Source organism: Arachis stenosperma, chromosome 4 (assembly GCF_014773155.1).
Source record: "Arachis stenosperma cultivar V10309 chromosome 4, arast.V10309.gnm1.PFL2, whole genome shotgun sequence".
NCBI lineage: Eukaryota > Viridiplantae > Streptophyta > Magnoliopsida > Fabales > Fabaceae > Arachis > Arachis stenosperma.
This window is the reverse complement of record NC_080380.1, coordinates 41,485,035-41,505,723: the sequence shown is the minus strand read 5'-3', so window position 1 is coordinate 41,505,723 and position 20,689 is coordinate 41,485,035. Positions and strand designations below refer to the sequence as shown.

Sequence of the window (20,689 nt, the reverse complement as noted above, 5' to 3'; positions counted from 1 at the left end):
CATTAAATTAGAGTGTACTATATTTTTATTTAATTAATAATTGCTCATGTTATTATTTAAAATAATTATTATTTACTTAACACTTCCCAATTTTTTTTATATGTCTGTGTTCCTATCTCAATATATTGTCCTTACAAACAAACGCGCTTTATATAGCATACATTTATATGATGGAGAAAGATACAGAGGGTGATGCGACGTATAATTCTTCCACGCATCCAGGAAAAAGATCTCAATTAACTTAAAATGAGACTCGTCAAAATGTCTTTTATAACGATGAAGTAGTAATTAATAATTTTAAATAAACACACAAATAATAAGTCATTTAACTACTTTTCTCTATTAATATTGAGTGGAAACAAAAATTAACAAAATTCTCAATACAAAATTATTGATTATTATCGTACTAAGAACTACTGTAAAAAGTACTTTTTACTGAGAAAAGATTCTTTTAAAAAACAAAAACTATGCTTTCAAATGCATTGATGATGTGGAACAAAATTTTAGAATTTTTATTATTGGAAATTAGTATTACAGAGAAGTAATTTTTTCCAATTGATCACATTCAAACAATTTAATACCCTTATCATAATAAGACTTTAAAACACACTTGTATACATTATGATCATATCTTTTGGTATGCTGTGATGGCGAGAACGAGGTTGAAGGTGCTTTCAACCCTAGACACGGCTAAGACACAATACTATCACTTTAAGGCCATCATAATTACCGGCATGGGGCTCTTCACCGACGCGTACGACCTCTTCTCCATCACGGTCGTCATCAGGATGATTGGAAGGGTGTACTATAGCGACCACCATAACGGCCAAAATAAGTACAAAACTCCTCCCGTTGTGGAGTCTGCTCTAGTGGCCGTTGCTCTGATAGGCACGGTCATTGGGCAGCTTGTTTTTGGTAGACTCGGCGACCTCAAAGGGCGTCGTTGGGTCTATGGACTTGCCTTGCTACTTATGATATTTGGCTCCTTGGGGTGTGGCTTCTCCATTTGCATTAGAAGAGCATGCGTTCTCCTCAGCCTAGGCTTCTTCAGGTTATTTAATTCTCATTTTTCACTTTAAATAGAATATTAGGTGATTATTATTTATTACCTAGGCGCATCAATCGAGTGATGAAGTGATAATTTATTGAATTTATATATCTTTCATCCTATATTATATATTATATTATATATTATCTTTTCAGTAAATGCTCACTCACTAATTTTTAGGTCATTAAAATGGGTTAAATTTTTTTTTTTTGTTTTCAACTAAAATTAAGTCCATTTAAATTTTGGGATAAATGAGTTAAATTCGATTAATCCAAAAAAAATAATAGATTAAATAGGTTAATTTATAGACTAAATAGGTGATCTGTTTATTTTTTTATTTATATGTTTTAAAAAATTTAGCATTTATAATCGATATTTCTCTTTACCCAACTTAAAAATCTAACCTATTAACTAAAAAAATAGTGTTTGTTTAAGGTTTTTTTATATAAAAGTGATACTTTTTTTAAATTTTTTTTAAAAAATAAAATAAAAAGATAAATAGGCCAGCCCGTTTAATCCATCGAATTAACTATAAACGGTTCGAACTAAAAAATTATTATCTACAAATAAAACGAATTTAAATAAACTGGACCTAAAAGATCCAGGCGGATCCATTTAACGGCCGTACTAATTTTTAAAGAGAAAAATTTAAAAATAAGCAATTTTAATTTATAGTACTTATAGTCAACAATTTAACACTTTTAATATAATTCCATACTATATTTTTTCAATATTTTTAAACTTTAAATAAAATAAATTCTCACTGTTTTTGATTAATTTCTTTTGATGATCAAATATTTTCGATTTTTAAATATTATTGATTAGTTATCAGCAAAAATAATAAATTATATTGATTATGTGTCGCTATTAATTTCAAAATTCGATAATGATGCATTAAACTTTAGAGTTCAACTTTTATAATGCGACTGTGAGATATATGTCTGTATATAAGTAAATAATTTTTACATTATTTGAAGGCTTTTAAATTAAACCCTAAAATTTATGCATGTAACTACATTTTAAAACATATACAGCTTTCATTTAATTTGAAGTTGTTTATATCTCATTGTATAAGAGACTAATTAACATGTGAATGGCCATGAATTCATTTCAATTTGAAGTTAATTTTCTTGTAAATTAGGTTCTTGTTGGGGCTAGGGATTGGAGGAGACTACCCTCTATCATCAACAATCATGTCTGAATTTGCCAACAAAAAGACAAGAGGCTCTTTCATAGCGACCGTTTTCTCCATGCAGGGTTTCGGCATATTGGCAAGTGCCACCGTCACCATAGTGGTGTGCTCCATATTCCGCCGTGCAGCTGGCTCGGATAACCATACTCCGGGACGGCCACCGGCGACGGCTGACTTTGCATGGAGGTTGATACTTATGTTGGGTTCAATTCCGGCAGCCTTGACTTACTACTGGCGTATGTTGATGCCCGAAACAGCCAGGTACATATATACCCCTTTTGGACATTTCACATGCATTTACGCCCTTATCTTTTTTGTTATCTAGATAATTTGATTTTGTTCATTATCGAAATGGTTGGATTAGAAAATACATCTATTTGTGAGTATCACTTTCATCCATCTCATGATCGTATAAATTGGATTGGAAAAGTTGTGTAATTAATTACTAACGTTATTTTTGCCATTAGTATTCGACAATGACGCTGATATATTTACATGCATATAGTTGAACCTCTTTATTAATTATGTACGTATAGTCAATTAGTCTTAATCAGTGGTCCTTGTCTCATAGCTAGCTAGCCTTTAATTTCCAGGAGACAGATTAACATGTTATTAGACATCTTTATATCGTCTAATTACCTATTAGTATGTATTAAGAGTTTAATTTTGATAGATTAATAGTCTAAAATATTTGAGACCTGCTACACATACAAGTCTTTTTGACTTACAAGTCTTACAAGTTGGTACAAGTCCAACAAAAAATACACGTTACACTCCCACATTCAAGAGTAAATAAACGCACGTTATTCAGACACTTTCTGTTTCCAAAACGCGCTACTCACCATGCATTATAAACGACTCTTCTTCTTCTTCATCCATAAAAACGAGTTTCTTGCCAAATTTGAAGATAATGGAACTTCAGAAATACACCCAAACAATTACAGAAATACACTCAAACAATTACAGAAATACACCCAAAGGATTACAGAAATACACCCAAACGGTTACAGGAATTCACCCAAACGATTATAGAAATACACCCAAAGGATTACAGAAATACACCCAAAGGATTACAAAAACTACACCCAAAGGATTTAAGAAATACACCCAAAATTCGTTGAAGTACACCTTATGCATAATTCATAATTCTTTCTCTTTCTCCTCCTCGTCTTTTACTGCTTCTTCTTCTTTAAAAATAATTTCAGAGCTTGATATCAAAAAATAATGGAAATCGAGAATAACGAAGAAAGAAAACAGAGAGAAAAGTGCGTAAATGAAGAAGGAGAAAGAGAAGACAAGAAGAAGAAGAAGAAGAAGAAGAAGAAGAAGAAGAAGAAGAAGAAGAAGGTGCAGTGAAAACGTGCAGTAACGGTTGAAGAAGGAGAAAGAGAAGGCAAGAAACGAAAGAAAAGAAGAAGAAGAAGAAGAAGAAGAAGAGAAGAAGAAGAAGAAGAAGAAGAAGAAGAAGAGGAAGAGGAAGAAGAACGTGCAGCAAGAAGAAGAAGAAGGTGCAGTGAAAACATGCAGTAATGGTTGAAGAAGGAGAAAGAGAAGGCAAGAAACAAAAGAAAAGAAGAAGAATAAGAGGAAGAGGAAGAAGAACGTGCGCAAGAAGAAGAAGAATGTGCACTTGTAAAGACTTGTATAAAAAAACACTTGTATGTAGAGAATTTCTCAAAATATTTTTAGGATTGTCCAATTATATCTATTTATTTAGATAATTATTCACATAATCAATATAAAAGATAATTATATTTTCTTGACCTAGTATTATGATGGACTTTTTATAAATTCGGCAAGTGCATCGAATCATATCAAGTAACACCACAGTGAGTGCGTGGGTTATCGTTCTCACGAGAATTAATGGACTAAGTAAGCAATGATTAACTTATTATTCTAGTTAGACAATTAAAAATTAGAGTTTAGAGATATTCAGTATCTAAAAACGGAGAATTAAATGAAAGCAGTTTGTAAACAGTTAAGAAAGTAATATGAATAAAAGCATTAAGGTTTTGGAGATTTTTAAACTTCAGGAAGAATGCTTTTCACTAGCTATCTTGATCATGCAAAGATGTATATATGGCAAATCATAATTAATCAAACTCCAATCCTTTGGTGATTCAATTTCTCTTAACTAACGAATCGTCAATTCCTTAATCAATCGATTATGATAAGAGGTGAGGGACATTTATTGATTCAAAACCACATAATTCTTAAAAACTAAACCTAGTTGATTTAATGTCACTTATCAAACTAATTTTAAAGCTTAAAGAATTACAAGAAGAAGTATTCATGCTTAATTCCAATAACTAACTTTCCCAAGTTAATAATAAAATTCAATTCTGATTAGAACTATTTTCCAATAGATTCAAACCCTTGTGTTAAAGAATGAAAACTTATTTCTTAAGAAAACATCAATGCATTGATCAAAAGTAGAAAAAAAAAAGCTATAACATTAGTCCATTAGAATAAGCAAAGCTCCTAACCTTAACAGAGAAGATTAGTTACTCATGGTGCAAAAGAAACAAAAACTATGAATAAAAAATGGCTGAAGGAGAAAGCTCACATGTGTGTCTCTTACCATCTTAAATACTAACCCTAAACCTAAGATTTAGCATTCAAAGCTCAATCAAAATAAAACAAAATCAAATTTAATCTAATTAATATTTCTTATATAGTTTTTTCTCTCAAGTTAAGCTAAGTGATTCTCTTTATAACTGACAATCAATGCTTGATATCATGAGCTTGTGCTTAATCTTTAATCATCACATCAAGTGGTTAGAGGTGTGGAGAGATTAGTAAATGACTTAGGAGGCCCTGGAGGTTGACCAAGAGGTACGTTCAACGAATGGAGAGTGAGTTGAACGCATGCCCAAGATTTGAGACCCTTGAACCTCTGTTTCAGCCGCGTTGAACGCATGAAAGCTTGAGTTGAACGCATGGAGGATAAGCAGCCCCTGGAAGTGTAATTGGATGGTGCGTTGACATGGAGTGGCAAGTTGGATGCATGGCTTGGCGCATTAGCCGCACGGCTGCCCACATTGAACGCATGGAAGCTGGTTAGCTACTGGAGGGTGTAGTGAAGTGGTGTATTGAACGCAAGCTTTGGTGCGTTAGACGCATGGGTGTCTTGGCATCCCTCGGAGTCACTGCTTAGCTTGCGTTGGACACAAAGATTGGTGCGTTGAATGCACAACACTCTGCTTGATGCAAGGGTTTCTCTATTTGGTCCAGAAACTTCTCTGTTTGCATGATGTGTTGAGCAGAACTTCTCTGTTTGGCTCTCCCCATTCTTTGCTTCTAGTATTACACTCGCTTGCCTCTCTCCATCCTTGGTATTTTCTAACTTTCTTTCACAATCTCCTATAATCAAAGAATTCAAAGCAACTCAAAGTATATTCGCTAAACCATGAAGTAATTGCTTAAAAAAAGAAGAATCATTAACTTATTGAATGAAATTCTAAGTGAAAAACCACTAAAGATGTGGATACATCACAACACCAAACTTGAGACTTTACTTGTCCTCAAGTAAAAAGAAAAGAAAATAATTGAATTCAATGAAGAATAATTAAATCTCTTGAAAGTTCATGTCCATATTAACAATGGGGTTTAGTGGCCTTGTGATCATAAATCGACTTTTCTTTCTTAATAACTCTTGAAGTCTTGAGAGCGACAATTCTCAAAAACTCAAGTTTGGATGATATTATGAGATCTCTTTTCTTAGTTTTTGGTTGATCCTTGAACCTTTTCTTTTCTTCCTTTTCACAGAGAGAGATATTTCAATTGTTTAACTCTTAGTGCTTCGTCTCAAGACAACTCTTGATTATGGGCTTTCGATCGATAATCCCGAGCTAGTTGGCCCAAGTTACTAGATGACAGAGCACCACGCGGATCTAATTACCCAAGCCTCTCCTTGACACGGTTGCATCACAAGAATATATCTAGAGATTTGATCCCAGACATCAATGTTTCAGATCAAAAGGCACTTCAGCAATGACCTTTTTTTACTTATTGAATTGTAGAAATGGTTCTCATAAAATTTGGAGAGAAACTGTGTTGCATCATGTGAGGGAGCAGTAGGTTCCTTTCCTTTTCTCTTCTTTGCTAAGGAGTCTTGAGACTTGGGTACCATTTCTTTTGTGTAGAGCTTGCTCAACCAAAATAACACTAAACTTAAAAATTTTGCTTGTCCCCAAGTAAACAGAGAAAAAAATAGTGGTAAAAAGAGAAGAAAGAAAGGATGGTGGTGGTTGTATAGGAAGGAATATGGTGTAAAAGAAGTAGGGTGGAGTTTGAAAATTAAGATCCAAGGATGTGCATGTGGGGGGTGTGGTTCGAAGCTAGTGAAGGAAAAAAGATAAAAGTTGTAAGAGAAAAAAGAGGTAAGATTGGATGGTGAAGGTGGTTCTTGGGATTTTTGTTGTGATTAAAGGTGGTCTTTGATTGATTGATGCATGGCTAGAAGTGACCCATACATGTGGACAACTGAATGCTCTTCATTGTTTCCTAGAGGGGTAGGTCACAAGCTTCTTTAATTCATTACCTTCAAAATTCAAACAAAAATAAAGGAAAAAAAGCACAAAATAAAGGCTAAATAGTATGAATGCATGCATGCATGGAATGAAAGAAGAATGTACATGCACAAGACAAAGAGGGGGTGTGCATTGGACACATGTTCTCCTGCGTTAGACGCACCCATACCAAACTTAAGTTTGGTTGTGGTGCGTTGAATGCACCTCTCTATACGTTAAACGTATGGCTAAAGTGATAGCCCAGTTGGCTTTGTTGGGGTAGCGTTAGACGCATGGTCCCTGTGTTAGACGCATGGTAAAAATTGAAAGTCAAATTAACTCTATATGGGGTGCGTTAGACGCACTATGCCCTGCATTAGACGTATGGGCTAGATTGAAAACCATTTGGGTTCTGGTTGGGGTGCGTTGGACACAACCTCTATGCGTTGGGCGCATGGCCAATGTGTATGTTCTAGAGACCCCTGTCTTGTGTATCTCTAAATCAAATTGCTTGCATGAATCATAAGTAAAAGAAAAAGTAATGAAAAGCTAATTAAAACAATAATTCAAAGGATATTAATGATTGGGTTTCCTCCTAACAAGCTCTTTTTTAACATCACCTGCTTGACAGTCAACTCTTTAGGTCAGGAACGGATTTCTGACGATCAATGCTGCCTCCAAGATAGTGCTTCAATCTCTGATCATTCACAGCAAACTTTCTCTAAGAATTTTCCTCAGTAACTTTAATATGGGCATAAGGAGACACCTTAATGATAGTGAAGGGTCCAGACCATCTTGATTTTTCAGGAAAGAGTTTAAGCCTTGAGTTGAATAGAAGCACCTTTTGTCCAGACTTAAAGGTTCTTGTTGAAATCATCTTGTCATCCTATATTTTGGTCTTCTCCTTGTATAGCTTGGAATTTTTATAAGCTTCAACTCTAAACTCATCAAGTTCATTGAGTTGAAGCAACCTCTTCTCGCCCACAACTTTGGCTTTAAAGTTGAGAAACTTGGTTGCCCAATAAGCCCTATGTTGTAACTCCACTCGTAAGTGGAAAGCTTTGTCATAAACAAGTTGATAAGGAGACATGCCAATTGGGGTCTTGAACACAGTTCTATATGCCCAAAGAGCATCCTCCAATTTCCTGGCCCAATCTTTCCTTGAAACTTTCATAGTCTTCTCTATTTAAGACCTTCACTTGGCCATTTATTTGAGGGTGATAGGGACAGACACCTTGTGCTTGACCTCATACTTGTGGGGAAGAGCTTCTAATTGTTTGTTTGCAAAAGTGGCTTCCTCCATCACTGATTAAGGTTCTCGGAATATCAAACCTACTGAATATATTCCTCTTGAGGAACTTGAGTACCACTTTAGCATCATTGGTGGGTAAGGGCACTGCCTCCACCCACTTAGAAACATAATCCACAACCACTAAGATGTAATTGTTTGAGTATGAAGGTGAGAAGGGTCCCATAAGGTCTATCTCCCACACATCGAACAATTCTACCTCAAGAATGAAATTTTGTGGCATCTCATATTTTTTTGGGTAAGTTGCATGTTCTTTGGCATTTTTCATAATGCTCCACAAATTTTCTAGCATCCTTGAAGAGGGTTGACCAAATAAACCACATTGGAGGACTTTCGCAGTAGTCCTCTCTCCACCAAAATGGCCACCATAATTAGAACCATGATAATGCCACAGAACTTCATCAGTTTCTTCATCGAGGATGCATCATCAGATTGTGCCATCCGAACATCGCTTGAATAAGTCTGGATCATTTCATAAGAAGTAGCGAGCATCATGCTATAACTTCTTCTTTTGGTGCCAATTGAATTCTTTTGGAATGATCTTTCCAACTTTGTAGTTTTCCATATTCGCAAACCATGGTGCCTTGTGTATTGGAAGAAGTTGCTCATCAGGAAAGCCTTCATTCACAAAGACTTAATGAGCTGGGGCTTCTATGGGTTCAATTCTTGAAAGATGGTCAACCACTTAATTTTCTGAATCTTTTTTTATCTCTAATTTCAATGTCAAATTCTTGAAGGAGAAGCACCCATCTTATCAGCCTTGGTTTAGCATCTTGCTTGGTCAAAAGATACTTAAGAGCAAAGTGATCAGCATAGATAATTATTTTTGAACCAATTAAATATAATCTAAACTTATTAAAAGCAAAAACCACTGCTAAAAGTTCTTTCTCTGTCGTATAATTCTTTTGTGCATCATTTAAGACACGGCTTTCATAGTAGATAACATACAATACCTTGTCTTGTCTTTTTTCTAAAACCGTACCTATGGCAAAATCACTTGCATCACACATTAATTCAAAAGGTAAAGTCCAATTTGGTGGAGCAATAATGGGTGCAGAGACAAATTTAGTTTTAAGAGTTTCAAAAGCATGTAAGCATTCATGATAAAAAAAAAAAAAAAACATCAGTGACCAAAAGATTGCTCAATGGTTTACAATTTTTGATAAATTCTTTATAAACCTTCTCTAAAAGCCAATATGCCCTAGAAAACTCCTTATTTCTTTCACACTTACTGGAGGTGGTAATTTCTCAATTACCTCCACCTTAACTTTGTCAACTTCTATGCCTTTGTTTGAAATCCGGTATCCAAGAACAATGCATTCAGTAATCATAAAATGACATTTTTCCCAATTCAAAACAAGATTTATTTCTTGGCACCTTTTCAAAACTAAAGCTAGATGTTGTAACCAAGTATCAAAAGAATCACCAAAAATAGAGAAATTATCCATGAAAATTTCAATAAATTTTTCAACCATGTCAGAGAAAATAGAAAGCATACACCTTTGAAAAGTGGCAGGGACATTGCTTACCCCAAAAGGCATGCGGCGATAAGCAAAAACATCAATAGGGCAAGTGAACATCATCTTCTCTTGATTCATAGGGTCCATTGCAATTTGGTTATACACTGAATAGTCATCCAAGAAATAATGGAAAGCATGCCTACCCAATCTTTCAAGCATTTGGTCAATGAAAGGTAAAGGAAAGTGGTATTTTCTTGTGACAGTGTTGAGTTTCCTATAATCAATGCACATCCTCTGACCAGTGATGGTTTTTGTTGGAATGAGCTCATTCTTCTCATTAGCAACTACTGTGACTCCTCCTTTCTTAGGAACAACTTGTATCGGGCTCACCCAAGGGCTATCAAAAATGGGATAGATAATTCCAACCTCGCACAACTTCATTATTTCCTTTTGAACCACCTCTTTTATCACTGGATTGAGCCTCCTTTGTGCTTGCACCACCGGTTTAGAGTCTTCTTCAAGTAAGCTTTTATGCATGCACATAGTGGGATTATTCCCTTGAGATCACTAATGGTCCATTCAAGGACAGTTTTGTGGTCTCGCAGCACCTTAAACAATTCTTGTTCCTCAAACATTTTCAAAGAGGAACTTATGATCTCTGGATAAGTGTCATTATCTCCAAGGAATGCATATTTGAGGGTTGTAGGCAGAGGCTTTCATTAAAGCTTGGGTGACCCCTCTTTCTTACTTCGGATGTGAATAGCTTCCTCTTTTGGTGATGTAACTTCTCCTCTTTGGCCAAATTGATATCTTCAGGGACCTCTAGAAAATTGGTGAGCTCCCCCTCTTCTAAAGCCTCTTGAACCAAAGGAACAATCAAATTAATCTTCATGCAATCCTTTGAGTCACTTGGATATTGCATGCCTTTGGACACATTAAACACTATTTGCTCATCATGAACTCTCAAAGTTAGTTCTCCTTTTTGCACATCAACGAGTGCTCTCCTAGTGGCAAAGAATGATCTCCCCAAAATTATAGAGTCATTTGTATCACCCTCTATGTCAAAAATCACAAAGTCAGCAGAAAATATGATTTTTTTCACTTTAACCAACAAATTTTTTACTACTCCGTATGGGAATTTGATGGAACGTCAGCCAATTGGAGAGAGATTCTTGTGGGCTTTACTTCTTTAATTTGCATTTTCTTCATCAATGAGAGAGACATTAGATTAATGCTAGCTCTCAAGTCACATAGAGCTCTTTCAATAGTGATATCACTAATTGTGCAAGGAATTAAGAAACTTCTAGGATCTTTCAATTTTTAGGACAAGTTCTTTTGGATGATTGCACTATATTCCTTAATGAGAACCACTGTTTTATCTTCTTTTCAATTCCTCTTCTTTGTCATTAACTCCTTCATAAACTTGGCATAAAATGGCATTTATTCCAAGACCTCAACAAAAAGAATATTGATTTGTAATTTTTTAAAAACTTTCAAGAACTTAGAGAATTACTTGTCCTTGGTCTCCTTTTGTATCCTTTGAAGGAATGTAATTCTAGACTTGTATTCTTGCACTTTTGCCTCCTCTGTTGCTTTCTCTTTTGGAGCTTGAATTGGAGGTGCAGTGGCATGTTTTTCCTGATGATTAGTTTTCTCCATGGCTTCTTCAGATTGCTTGTCAGTGCTTATGACTTCTTTACCCATCACCTCTCCACTTCTCAAATTAATGGCCTTATACTCTTCTCTTGGATTTGGAATGGTGTCACTGGAGAAAGCATTTGTCGGTGTCTAAGTAAATTGCTTGACAAGTTAGCCCACTTCACTTCTAAATTTCTAATGGAGGCTTCTTAATTCTTGAAATTGGCTCTAGTTTCTTGTATAACTTTTGAGATTTTTTGGATAAATGTGAATGTATTGAGAGAGTTTCTCCATATCACTTTCAAGAGGGAAGGGCTTTTGAGGGTTTTGGGATGGTTTTGTGGGAGGTGGTTGTTGTTGGTAAGGAGTATTAAAATTGTTAAAGTTGTTGTTTCTTTGGCCTTGATTACCCCACCCAAAGTTATGGTGATTTCTCCATCCAGGATTGTAAGTTTTGAAAAATGGGTCATTGTGTGATGGCCTAAAAAAATTTTTCATGTAGTTCACTTATTCAATAGAGGCTTTATCATGGTTGAGTAGCTCACAATCTTCACTTTGAAAGACTTTACTTTGATGGGTTTATCCACCTATGTCACAGGTGATGCCTTGTGTTTCCACTGCTAAACTTGCATGTGTCCTAGTTGTGTAGTGAGTGCACTGATTTGTTGGGACATAACTTTATTCTGTGCCAAAATAGTGTCTAGTGTGTCTAATTCTATCACTCTTTTCTTCATTATTCTTTCTGAGGAATACAAGTATTGATTGTTGGCCACTATCTCAATTAATTCCAAGGCTTCTTCAGTTGTCTTCATGTGTATGGATCCTCCAGCTGAGGAGTCCAATAAATTCCTAGAAGCATGAGTGATTCGATCATAAAAGATTTGGAGTTGAACCCAATCAGAGAACATATCTTGGGGACACCTCCCTAGCATTTCTTTGTATCTCTCCCAGACTTCATAGAGAGATTCTCCATCTTTTGTGTGAAAGTATAAATATCATATCTCAACTTTGCCAACTTCTATGGTGGAAAGAATTTAGTTATGAATTTATTAACCAAATCATCCCATGTTGATATACTTTTCAGAGACTGGGTCTGGAGACACTATTTGGCTCGGTTCCTCACAGAGAATAGAAATAGCCTCAATCGATAGGCTTTGGCAGAGACTCCATTAGTCTTGACTGTGTCACAAATCTGAAAAAAGGTGGAGATGTGCATATTCGGATCTTGTTAAGGGCTCCCACTAAATTGTCTTTGTTGCACCAAGGAGATGAGTTGAGACTTCAATTAAAAGTTATTAGCCTTCACAGCAAGTGCAACTATGCTGCTTTCACAATTTTCAAAAGTGGGTTTGGTGAAAGACCCAAGAGTCCTCCTAGCATTGGCATTATTGTTGGTATTGTCTGTCATTGTGCCTTGCTCCTCAAACTCTTCTACTTCTTCCACTACTTCAACTTCTTCTCTTTGATCTCTAGATTTCTTTCTTATTCGCAATAGTATTCATTTAATCTCTGGATTAAAGTGGAAAGTTTTTTATGCTTATTACCCTGCATAAACACACATACAATAAGAAAAATTAAAATTTTCTACGTCAGAGTGAAGGAAATTCCCAGCGAAGTGATAAACACAAAAGAAAAAAAAGTCTAATCTAGGTAATCAATTAACTGGTTTGTTGTTAATCTCAATTAATCCTGGCATGCCAAAAACTTGATGGACTTTTGTCAAACTCGACAAGTGCACCGAATCATATCAAGTAATGCCACGGTGAGTGTGTTATCATTCTCACGAGGATTAATGGACTAAGCAAGTAATAATTAACTGATTATTCTATTTAGACAATTGAAAATTAGGGTTTAGAGATATTCAGTATCTAAAAACAGAGAATTAAATGAAAGTAGCTTGTAAACGGTTAAGATTTTGGAGATTTTTAGACTTCAGGAAGAATGCTTTTCACTAGCTATCTTGATCATGCAAAGATATATCTATGGCCAATCATAGTTAATCAAACCCCAAGCCCTTAGTGATTCAATTTCTCTTAACTAACAAATCGTCAATTCCTTAATCAATCGATTATGATAAGAGATGAGGCACATTTATCGATTCAAAACCACACAATTCTTAAGAACTAAACCTAGTTGATTTAATGTCACTTATCATACTAATTTTAAAGCTTAAAGAATTGCGAGAAGAAGTTTTCAAGCTTAATTCCAATAACTAACTTTTCCAAGTTAATAATAAAATTCAATTTGGATTAGAACTATTTCCTAATACATTCAAACCCTTGTGATAAAGAACGAAAACTTGTTTCTTAATAAAACATCAATACATTAATCAAAAGTGAAAAAAAAAAACTATAACATTAGTCCATTAAAATAAACAAACCTCGTAATTTTAACAGAAAAGATTAGTTACTCATGGTCCAAAGGAAACAAAAACTATGAATTGAAAATGGCGGAAGGAAGAAGCTCACATGTGTGTCTCTTATCCTCTTAAATACTAACCCTAAACTTAAGATTTAGCATTCAAAACTCAATCAAAATAACACAAAATCAAATTTAATCTAATTAACGTTTTTCGTATAGTTTTTCCTTTCAAGTTAAGCTAGGTGATTCTCTTCATAATTAACAATTAATGCTTGACATCATGGGCTTATGCTTAATCTTTAATCATCCCATCAAGTGCTTAGAGGTGTGGAGAGATTAGTGAAGGACTTAAGAGGCCCTGGAGGTTGGCCCCAAGAGGTGCATTCAACGCATGGAGAGTGAGTTAAACGCATGCCCAAGATTTGAGATTTTTGAGCCTTTGTTTCAGTCACGTTGAACGTATGAAAGCTTGAGTTGACGCATAACGTAATTCACTTGCTAATTTCAAAATCTCACTTTTTACATAAGAAGCTAGTTTGTCACATCATTTTTTTTCCGTTAACATAAAACATTTTAGTTTATGAATGTGCATTTTTATCACGTTTTTAAATAATTTGATGATAATTTTATCTATAACAAAATTTAGAAACATTTTTGTCAGCAACAGAATAATTCGAATGCATTTTTAGTTTTTTATTGGTTTACTCTTCTTTTAAATAAATTTTGCTCCAAAATTGAAAAGAAATCCTATGTGACCCATGAATTACACCAAAGAAACCCACAATAAAACGAATGGTGAATTACTATTGAATTTGTAACTTTCGTTATATATGAGTCCCACTATTTTAATATAAGAGTAATTAACCACTTATTTATCACTTTACCAACTCTCTCCTTTACACAATAGTAGATTTGACTCAAGTATAAAATTCTAAAGTAGAATGTGATCATCAGGTACACAGCGCTAGTGGAACAAAACGTGATGCAAGCAGCAAATGACATGGAGAAAGTGATGGATATCTCACTCGCTCAGATTGTTGAAGAAAACTTACGTCCACGCTCTAATTACGCTCTGTTTTCTAAAGAATTTTTTCGTAGACATGGTTCTGATCTCTTTGCTTGCACCTTTAATTGGTTTCTGGTGGACACTGTTTTCTACAGCAGCATTCTTTTCCAATCTAAAATATACAAATTCAAAAACACAGATAAGCTAGATGTGTATCAAGAAGCCATTGATATTGCTAAGCTCCAAGCAATAATTACTGCATGTTCCACCATCCCCGGCTACTTCTTCTCGGTGTATTTCATTGACCGTATCGGAAGAGTTAAGATCCAAATGATGGGTTTCTTCTTCATGGCATTGGCATTTTTTGCCATAGGGATTAATTATGATTCATTCTGGACCAAAGAAAGGAACAAATATGGTTTATTGGTCCTGTATTGTGTTGCTTTCTTTTTCGCTAATTTTGGACCCAACACCACGACATTTATAGTCCCAGCGGAGCTTTTTCCGGCCAGGTTTAGGTCAACATGTAACGGTATTTCCGGGGCAGCTGGCAAGATTGGTGCGATCATCGGATCGGTAGGGTTTCTATGGGCGTCTCATGGCAAGAATGAAGATCGAGAGGGGTTTCCTGTAGGAATTGGAATGACTCCATCATTGTGCATACTTGGAGGAGTGTGCATAGTTGGTGTGGTTATCACCACTTTTTTCACCAAAGAAACTATGGGCAGGTCTTTGGAAGATAATGAGACTGAGCCTCTAGAAATTGAAGAAGTAAATGATCTTTGAAATTTAATGAAAGGTGGGGTGGGTGTATGAAAATTTAATGAAGCCATCTTTGAAATGAAAGCATGTAAGCTAGGTATCTTTATACGCACATACTAATACTTGCAAATGAAAATTATCATAACTATGTCTTCCTCTTCTTATCTGTCACTAATAGTCTAATACTATGGTCGGGTTGCTTTAAACCTGTGTTTGTGATGGATAATTGGAGATATTTCTAAGAAAATAGTGGAGTACCTCCCTTACTCCCACAACCCAATCCACCTTTTCAAAAATATACAGATAAATATAGTTAGTGATGCAGGTTTTTGAGCATGCCTAACTCTCTTACAACACAATTGATGGTTTCTACCGGTTAACACCAGAAGCTACAATTTTGAAACTGCAAATGGATAACTAGGGCCAAGTACATGTTTCTCAAAATTTCATGCCTACCTGAAAAATTCAGTTATCTTGATCTGACAAGTTAGAGGGGCTGTCAAGTTCTGCCATGCTAGCAGAAGCAGAAGCAAAAGACTCTGTAGATTCCATTGTAGATAGCGACGAAACAGTATCTGAATCTGAGACAACTTCATGAACAATGATGTGATCTTCATCATCAATATCAGACGCCTCTGATTCCGATACCCCAAGCAAGAGCTTGTTTATTGCGGACTTTGCAGTTTCGACAAACCATTCATCCTCAGGAAGAGCACTTCTGGTAAATGACAAACTGTTGATATCAGAATCTAAGGAAATGAACAATATAAAAATGAAAGCCAGAGAGATGAATACCTTTGTGGCTGAATACCCCGAGCTGAGAAGGTTGTGATGGCACGAGTTATAATAGCTGAAGCTATCTGATGGACATGTCGAGATGGATATCCAGCAAAGCGGGCAATTTCAACAGTAAAGTGCATATCAAGAATTAACTGCCACAAAAGCAACCTAAGGCTAAGAGGAGGGCAAACAACGTAGCCTACCCATAAAGTTTTTCCAAAAATAATATTCGCCACTACTCTCAAATGGGAATTAGAGCCAAATATTACATATTTTTTATTATAGAGAGTAGGCTTATATCATATACTACAGACAAGACAAATGAAATGGAGTTGTTCATAGTTTCAATTAGGGTTAAGTACGATTTTGATCCCTAAGGTATACGCCGAAAAATTTTTCGTCTCGAACCTTTTTTTGCATACAAAATCGTCTCTAAGATTTAACTTGGTTTTAAAATCGTTCTTACCTTAGGAACCAAAACCGTACGGAAGTGGCGACAGAAGCGGAGGCAGAGGCGGATCGTAGACAACTTCTTCTTCTTCTTCCCTTCCCCCTTCACAAGAGCAAAAACGCTCTCTTTTCTCTTCTTTTTTCTTTTTTTTTTATTTTATAATTTTTTTTATTATGAGTAACTTGGTCCAAAATTTTAATATTTAAGTAAAAAGAACGATTTTAAAACTTAGTTTTAAACCTTAGAGACGATTTTGTATGCAAAAACAGGTTTGAGACGAAAAGAAATTTCGACCTATACCTTAAGGACCAAAATCATACTTAACCCTTTCAATTACAACTGAAAATAAGCATTTCAGATGAAATCAGAGACATTGATAACCACAACAATCACTTATGGAAGGAACTGAAAATGTAACGCTATTTGTAACAAAATCTGATGATAACCATAAAACTAAGACCAACTTACAGTGATCAATTGGGAGTCATGACTTTTCAGTAACTCATATCGGTTTTTCAATGTTCAAAAATGCATTTTATCATCTAAAACACCATATTAAATCTCCGACAGCATTTTGACACTACAGTATTCATATTTCCTGTAACATGAGATAACATGAAATTATTAGCACATTATGCATGTAAATAAGTACCTGCTGCAAACCAAGTGGTTGCAAGGGAGCTGAATTATCTTCTAATACACCCCAGAACTCTTGCTCATCAGACAACCACATGACAACAGTCTCGGTCAACCTAGCAAGCAAAATTTTCTGTATTTTCTCTTTCCCAAGCAATACATCTCCAGCCACAGTTGCTAATTGCTGCAGCTTTGCAAACAATGCCTGCAAATATAACTACACATCAGTATTGTAAAACAACACAAGAATTATATTACATATAATACATATAGAGACAGATGACTGATGCATGCACACACTTCTGAAACTAAATAAATATCAGAATGAAAGAAATAAATCAATTAATAATGGCTACAGATACATTCAGGAACTCATGCAATCAAGTATCTGTAGTTAATATTGCCATAAGGGAAGCATGGAAGCAAAGAGGTATTATCCACACAGCAGATAAGAAAAAGTAACTAGAAAACACAAGACAAGTTCAGCAGCAGAAACAGAAGAATAGGATAATGACCTGAAATGGAAGTGAAGGCAATGGGCCCGAATCGTAAAGATCATCTCTGTTATCACTCAAGTAAATATGTGCATTCAACCGTGTTTTTCCCTCTCTTGAATAGATGAAAGTCAAAACGTATTGTCGACAGAAGTGATCTCGAAGCTTGTCAAAAGAATGCTGAAGATGTTTCTTCCACTCCTTTAATTCCACACTAGTATTTGTGTTGAGCACGACATTCTCTGAAGGTTCACTGTTTAATTCCTTACTATCACTTTTCCGCATCCATGTTGACAATACAGCATTTGGTAACAATTCATCCAATATGATAAATGCTACCCCTAATATTGCAAGTTGTTCAGAGTCTGTCTCAGCTCTGAAAGGCACAGCCTCTTTCAGCTCAGGAAGATTGTCATCATCCGATGGACCAGGCAAAGCTTTGATAAGAGCATCCATGTATTTATCAAATAGTTGTAAAATTCTGCTAAGTACATTTCCTCCAAAGTGCAAACTAGCCATTGGTGTTAACTGTTCCAATATCTCCTGTAAATTGCACCATAAGTACACCATTTATGTTACAGCAGAACGAAGCAAATTCAAGCAAATCAACTTAGGGGAGGGGAATTTATGTAGTACTCAACTACTCATGGATGCAGGAAGGCACATAAAAGTCAACATGTCGAGATAGCTACAAAACTATTCACATATGTTGCATGACAAGCACTTGTAAAACCTTCATTTTTCGTTGCAAGTTTTGAAGACTTGGGATATCAAATGCCAATGCTGCTAAATAACTCAGCATAATTGTTTCCAGTCAGAGATATAGGATGGGGAAATGGAAAAGGAAAAATGGGGAAACTAAAGCAAAGGATATTCGTAACAACTTTAATTTTTTCTTATCCATCCTACAACCGTTAAATGATTCAACCATGTAAAAGAGAAAGCATAGGCCATATATTAATAATTTTCCATTTGCTAATAGATATATCATGTTAAGTGTACTTACTTCAACTATGCGCATAAAACGCATTCCACTCTCAACAAGCATGCTACTAGATGATGTTGCTATAGCAGAAAGTGAAGATGCAAATTGTGGCGACAATGGGAAGCATTCCGTAGATTCAGCCATGTCAAGAACTAGTCTTCTAGCGCGTCTAAAGTTTGATTCTAAAACTTCTTCAAAAGAAGGACGAAGTAGTACCAACAGCAGTTTAGACATTTTCAATCCTAGTGACTCCAAGATTGAGCAGTAGTTTAGACTAGCCTGTATACATATGCTAACAGCACGTAAGGCATAAACAGTATCCGCAGATGGTGCATTCTCTTTCACCAACCGTACAAAATATTCAATTTCCCACTCTGCCCACTGAACAATTCTGTTGGTATAAACAGGATTATCTCCAAAAATCAAAGCAGATTCCTTTGTTGCCAGGGAAACTACAGAAAATACAACCTTAGATAATGTATAAGGAAATGTTGCAGGACACAGAGAACTTGACGGAAGCAAAGCTTCGATTCTCTTTTGGAGGTGAGCCCCAAAAAAATTCAGCAGTTGTTGATGTGCAGTAGGACCTTTTCCAAGTTTTATTAAACCATTTAAGGCCTTCTTCAGCTCAGGGAAACTAACTGAAGGTTGTTCGGTGATTCCAATAAGCTGTTCTTCAAGCATTGCCTTTCTTTCCAATAAATCAGACTTGCACGAGGAAATTTCATCAGGTGAGCTATTCCCTGAGCCTTTCAGATCTGCAGAATTTCTTTCTTCGGCATCTAACGCATCCAAAGCTTCTTCAAACTTATGCTCGGCCAGAAGAACATCAAGGTTTTCTAAGAATGTTGTTTTCCGGTCAGTTCCCTCGCTTGGTAACGGCTCAATAATTTCAGATATTTCAGGTTCCAATTGAATTTCAGCAGGATCGCGGCTTGACTTATTCCACTCTTCCAATTCACGGCAGACACCTGTCATTAAGTCCTGTACAAGAATACCTTGAGCTGAGATATGCTTTTGCAGCTCAATCAATTCATGCTTCACTTCTACAGCCTCCTCAGATATCCTAAAAAATCAATAACAAAGGGAAAAATGTCTTATACCCCATAAAGTATGCATGTTGCTACTCAATTAAAGCACTACACACACATAAATATAGAGAAAAACTGGCAATCCTTAGTGGTCAATTTCTTGGAATTTGATAGCACATAAATGTTACCGGATTAATGGATTAGGAATGAAGAATAGATATTGTTTTTTATGTTTACCTTAAGAAAGCCAAGAACTTGGAGTGCATATTGCCACATAAGTTCTCCACAGCATCCTTCAAATCTAAGAGCTCACAGCAAAGTTTTCGAATCCCCTGGTCATATCATCCAAACACAAGAATTAGAGAATAGAAAGGGCTCGTTCAGTGAAATTGAAAAGAGGAGAGAGAGAGAGAGAAGAATGAAGGAATGGAAGGTACCTTTTCGGTGTGAGACTGGTAAAGAGAATCGACCTTGGATTGGGGGATGATGCTCTCAATGGAAGGGAAATCATCTTCTTCCTCGCTGCTCTCCATTACTAACTTCACTTCTCAGCTCACTCAACACTGAAACAAAGATCCTCAACCGTTTCGGCTTTGGACCTCAAACGAAACGGAAAAGACCTCCTCCTTATAAAGTTTCATTCTTTTATCAAGAGAATTTCCAAATCTTTTATCCCTTATTCAATTGCCTTTTTCTAAAGTACTTTTAAGAAAGTACACTTTTAGCTCCTAGTTTTTATTATAAATTAAGATGATAAATACTTCAGAAATTATTTTTAATATGAGAATGGAAATAGTGTTTTGTTTAAATATTAACATTTAAAGTGTATTACAGTAATATGAAAATATTTAACACGCTTCTGAAGTGTTTTAACACGCCCCCACGTGATGGTTGGGATGTTGCCACGTGTTCAACACGCCTTTTACATGTTGACTTCTCACCTCCAAAATCCACCTATTTGTAATTAGGGATTGATCCAGAAATGATATTATGGGAGGCCAAAAATACATATAATATTAAAAATT

The 20,689-nt window shown here is 35.5% G+C and overlaps 2 protein-coding genes and 1 non-coding gene across 3 annotated transcripts; 2 read left to right on the top strand and 1 right to left on the bottom strand.

Annotated features, from left to right (window-relative positions):
- The first annotated feature begins 580 nt into the window (after positions 1-580).
- On the top strand, positions 581-15,402 carry LOC130973892 (probable inorganic phosphate transporter 1-9). The gene is made up of 3 exons (XM_057898578.1): positions 581-1,051; positions 2,190-2,501; positions 14,474-15,402. Exons 1-3 carry the CDS (start codon positions 648-650, stop codon positions 15,309-15,311), a joined length of 1,554 nt encoding a protein of 517 aa, XP_057754561.1. The 5' UTR covers positions 581-647; the 3' UTR covers positions 15,312-15,402.
- Positions 12,062-12,167, top strand: LOC130977934 (small nucleolar RNA R71). The gene has a single exon (XR_009085603.1). It is a non-coding gene; the product is annotated as a small nucleolar RNA R71 (small nucleolar RNA).
- A 97-nt stretch (positions 15,403-15,499) lies between the features above and the next one.
- Positions 15,500-20,316, bottom strand: LOC130973891 (exocyst complex component EXO84C). Its single transcript, XM_057898577.1, has 7 exons — positions 20,102-20,316; positions 19,902-19,996; positions 18,655-19,699; positions 17,670-18,191; positions 17,171-17,359; positions 16,083-16,219; positions 15,500-16,005 (listed from the first exon to the last, which is right to left on the bottom strand). Exons 1-7 carry the CDS (start codon positions 20,195-20,197, stop codon positions 15,753-15,755), a joined length of 2,337 nt encoding a protein of 778 aa, XP_057754560.1. The 5' UTR covers positions 20,198-20,316; the 3' UTR covers positions 15,500-15,752.
- Between the last annotated feature and the right edge of the window lie 373 nt (positions 20,317-20,689).